The sequence below is a fragment of the Maylandia zebra genome, linkage group LG20 (assembly GCF_041146795.1).
Source record: "Maylandia zebra isolate NMK-2024a linkage group LG20, Mzebra_GT3a, whole genome shotgun sequence".
NCBI lineage: Eukaryota > Metazoa > Chordata > Actinopteri > Cichliformes > Cichlidae > Maylandia > Maylandia zebra.
The window spans coordinates 32,141,394-32,145,941 of NC_135186.1; the positions used below are offsets into that span (position 1 = coordinate 32,141,394).

The 4,548-nt window shown below is 37.6% G+C and overlaps 1 protein-coding gene across 1 annotated transcript; it reads right to left on the minus strand.

Moving 5' to 3' along the window:
• Positions 1–1,652: 1,652 nt before the first annotated feature.
• On the minus strand, positions 1,653–3,775 carry LOC101469115 (P2Y purinoceptor 1-like). The gene has a single exon (XM_004560451.4). It carries the CDS (start codon positions 3,525–3,527, stop codon positions 2,526–2,528), a length of 1,002 nt encoding a protein of 333 aa, XP_004560508.1. The 5' UTR covers positions 3,528–3,775; the 3' UTR covers positions 1,653–2,525.
• Positions 3,776–4,548: the final 773 nt, after the last annotated feature.

A 4,548-nucleotide genomic window follows, 5' to 3' on the forward strand; every position in this document is an offset into this window, starting at 1 on the left:
CTAGGAGTCAGTATACCATGGTCCACACCCTGTGTTTGATTTTGTTTCACTTTTTTTTTTTTTCTTGAGGCTGGTTAGTTTCATGTTGACTGGTTAAGTTTAAGCACAAAAATCTCCCTGATTACTCTTAGTTAGACAACCAAAGGCAAATATACCAACAAACAGTTTTTTAGTGTTTCACTACTGGAAAAGGGTTCATGTTTAGTCCACTTTTATTTGTATGAATTTTTACTTTCAATATTTCTGCATTGAATAAAGGTTTATTATCAACTGCTTACAAAACTGACAGTAACACAGTTTTGTAAATGAGGGTCACAATTAGTACAAAAAAAAAAGATATTTTCTATGTCTGGTTGGATAGCCATCACCAATTTGTCAGTCTGTGTCTCGAATTCCCACAGGATCATAGCTCGGTTGTTTAATGTACGCAGTTGTCGTAGTCATAGCCTGTGCTGGAAAACTGGGGTGCAACATCATGATAACAGCTTTGATTGGCAGCTGTAGTTATGTAAAAGCTATGCCCCATGCACAGATGGACACTTCTTCCTTGTTTGAGCACAAATGCTGTTAATCATTCTGTGATTCTTGAAATGCACTACACCATACACACTCTGGTGTGTAATTTAAGAAATAAGTGATTTCTAAAAGTAAATACTCTACTATAAACATGAGGTTGACAGTAGTGAATCACCCACTGCATGAGTATGTGAGTGGGCTGAGCAGCTCCTTTAGTCAGAGACTGAAACACCCTCGCTGCAGGAAGGAGCGCTTTCGCAGATCATTCATCCCAACAGCAGTTAGACTCTATAACTCCTCAATCACAATGTCATAAGTCACTGGACACTGTGAACATCCACGGTCACCACTTCATGCATATAATGGACCTTCCATGTGTACGGACATGTGCAGGTATATATGTCTGTATACGTATACATATGTATATTTAGTGTGTACGTGTGTGTGTGTGTGTGTGTACATGTCTATAAATAGGAATAGTAGTGGTACAATAGCTATATCAAGCTATATAGTTTATGTCTTCCATATTTCCAACCATATCCATAATCACATACTGTGTATGCTACCATTGTATATAGTGTATTATCTTACTTTTTTCACTGATTGTACTTATTTGTATTTTTGTATTTCCTTCTGATATCTGTACCTGAGCTGAGGTGACACAAATTTCCCCGTTGTGGGATCAATAAAGTCTTGTCTTGTCTTGTCTTATCTTATGATTGAAACAAAAGGTTAAAGTCTCCCTCTGGTTGGGGTTTAAATCTGAAAGCAAAAGTTCTCTGAAAGCATGATGGAAGTTTCTAAAAATGACTTCATTAATCTCATGCAAACGTACACTTATCTGGAAAAGCCGTGACATTCTACAGAACATTAATATGATTAACTTCCGAGATTAGAGTTGTCAAGGAATGAAATACTTAGAACATATATTAGAATGAACAGACTTTATTCCATTTGACAGTTGTACAGTATGGGATTAACAAGAAATTAATTAAAATAAATTAAATTAAGGTTTTTAATTTTAAACTGACCAATAAAAAAAGGAAAACAAAACAGAGGTTGCCACTACAAAATACATGGAATATACATCTGAACTCTGTGTCAGCAATAAACACAATAAACTTTACAGGCTTGAAGGTAGATTGAGTGTGAAGTGTGTGTATAAAAGTATGTATGTAGACCTTTTTGTTAAAAGTGTTATTTTAAAAAAACAAACAAAAAAACCCCCCAGAATAATAGTTAAAAGAATGATATAAAATGAATTACATGATGCAGTCTTTAAACTCAGCTGTGCTTGAGAAAGCCAAAGTCAATACTGACAATACAACATCTGACAATACTGCCAGACCAGCTGCCTGAGCTGAGCAGGGAAATCCTTTACAAGGAATAAAACCAGGGGAGTCCAAACACTATCCAGACACACAAGACCACAACTTATCTGATGAGGACCAAAAACTCCCTCATCCCAATCTGGACTCATCCTTCATTTTGACAAAACTCTTGAATGAAGGCTGAGTTTCTTGAAAAGTGCAAAAAATACAGTAATAGCACTAATATGAAATAAATTATACTAATCTGCCAGAGCTCTGTCCTGATCTATCATTAAAGTGAAAGTTGTTGTTGTAAGGAGTTTGAATAATGCAATTTTCAAGGATTAAATTACATTTATTTCAAATACATAACATCATTATTTAAAGGCTAATAGCTAGTGAAGCTAATACAGAGCAATAACAAGGAATAACAATGACATCTTGCATACAAGCTAAGGAGAATGAGTTTTAAAGCAAAAGAGTAAATGCATTCCACCAGGTTTTAGTCATTCACAGAATACAAGGCAATAGAATAGGAAACAAAACATAGACAAAGGTATATATACATATTTGTCTAAACACTTGTGCCAAAACTGTTATCCAGAAAAAGTGAGTGATAATTAAGAGAATGAAGCACATTGTAGTACATAAAGCAGTCTTTAACTTACTTACTTTTGCATGCAAAGTCATTATTTACTGTTAAGATATTGCTCTGTTTGCAGTTTGTGCCACAGGCACACTGACATAGTTTGACACAAACAAACGAGTAAATGTCTGACGAAACCGCTGAAGCAGCTGTTGGAGCTGAGCAGGAATATCCAGGACATGGAGGTAAACCAGGGGGTTCAAAACACTATTCAGACACACAAGACCACGACTGATCTGATGAGCACAGAACACTCCCTTATCCCATGATGGATACTTCTTGTTGGTTGAAAAAAGTACTCTTGAATAAAGGCTGAGGTTCTTAAAAATATGATAGGGGATGTAACAGACCGAGAAGAGCAAAATCAAAATGAACATCAACTTTAAGCTTCTTTGTTTCACCACCTTATTAATGGTATTTTTGCGGCAGAGAACAAGAGTCACATGTCCATAGCAGCCAAGAAAAATAAAGAAAGGCATAACAAACCCAGTGAGAGTCCAGCCAACACTGTATTTCAGGTAATCCTCCACATACTCGTTAGAGGTGGTATGGTAGCATTTTTCAGTTCTATTTGGTGAGTTTTTGGGAAAGAGCACGTCTGGAAGACTTTGAGCACTCACCAACAGCCAAACCATGACTGAGATAGCCACAGAGGTACGGACAGTGATCCTTCTCTTTGCTTTCAGTGGATGGACAATAGCCAGGTACCTGTTCACACTTATACAAGTGAGGAATCCAATGCTGCCGTATAAATTCAAGTTGAAGCAGAATCTTGTGATCTTGCAGAAGGCATCTCCAAATATCCATTTATTCTTCATAAAGTAGTAGGCTGTTAAAAATGGAAGTGTTGGCAGTAATAAAAAATTGGCAATTCCAAGGTTCAGAAGAAAAACATTAATGTGTCCAAGACTTTTCCATTTCTGAAGCAGAGACTTCAGTCCGCATACATTAGCTCCCAGACCAATGATGAACACAAAGGTATAAATAGCAGGCAGAGTTATCTGTTCATAGACTGAACGAAACCATTCAGTCGTATTCATTCTGTCTCCTAACATGTTGTCCACAAAAAGCTAAAACATAAGACCAGATGTACATGTTCTTCCTGCTTGTGACCCTGCAAGTTTGAGATACGCGTGCAAAATCTCATGCATCCATTTCCTTGCTTGTTCACAAGAACAGCTTGTTATTGTCTTTTGAAAATAATAAAATTGTGTGTGTTAGAGTTGATTTTTTTTAGATTGTCATTTGTGCTAAGATATATATAACCATTGCTTGTATGTGTTTTGATAAAATGTTTCTTCCATATTAGGTTCCCTACATAAGATGTAGGAAGCTGTCTTGTTGCTACAAGTTTCAATCGTATCTTTAGAAACCACAAGTTCCTGTTTTTAAAAATAGTCGGACTGCTAACTTCTGTTTTTGTATAGAGCGATTTGAGAAGAGATCGCGCCATGTATGGTGTGACAGGAGATGGCACACACACACACACACTTGCTCATATATGCTTGCCTTAACTGTTATGTGGTTAACTGAACTGTGTGTAGCTGCTTTTTATTAATAAAAGGAGCCATAAGGGAAGTCAGGTTTGAAGCTAACTGAGTTCACATGAAGGATGAATAATTCTAAGACCCTGGCCGGACTTCCCTTGCAAGTGAAACAACAAAGAGCGCTGTGTTGTCTTGCTTTGTTTGCAGTTTGTTGGTCTCTGTTTCAGCGGGGTTTGTTTGAATAAACCCAATAGTGCGGTGTTTTGTCTGTGTTTTTCTGTGTCTCCTTTTTCGCATAGGTAGGTGTGTGCAGCAATTCACCAAACCTGGCACACCTGTCATTCATTAGACACTTAGCGTTCTTAAGGAGCTGCCCGACAGGGCTCTAGTGTCGCAGTATTGTCCTTTCTGGAGTGCCTCTAAACCGGCCCGGTTGCCTACTGGAGCTTGTGGATTTATTTTGCTTGTGACTGAATGGAGTTTTGTTTCCTCCCCAGGATTTTTGCCTCTCTGTTTCTCTGTTTAGCCTCGTCTGGTTCGTTTCCTTCCAGAGGTTTTTGCAGACAGTATCAAGTAAGCTCTACACCTC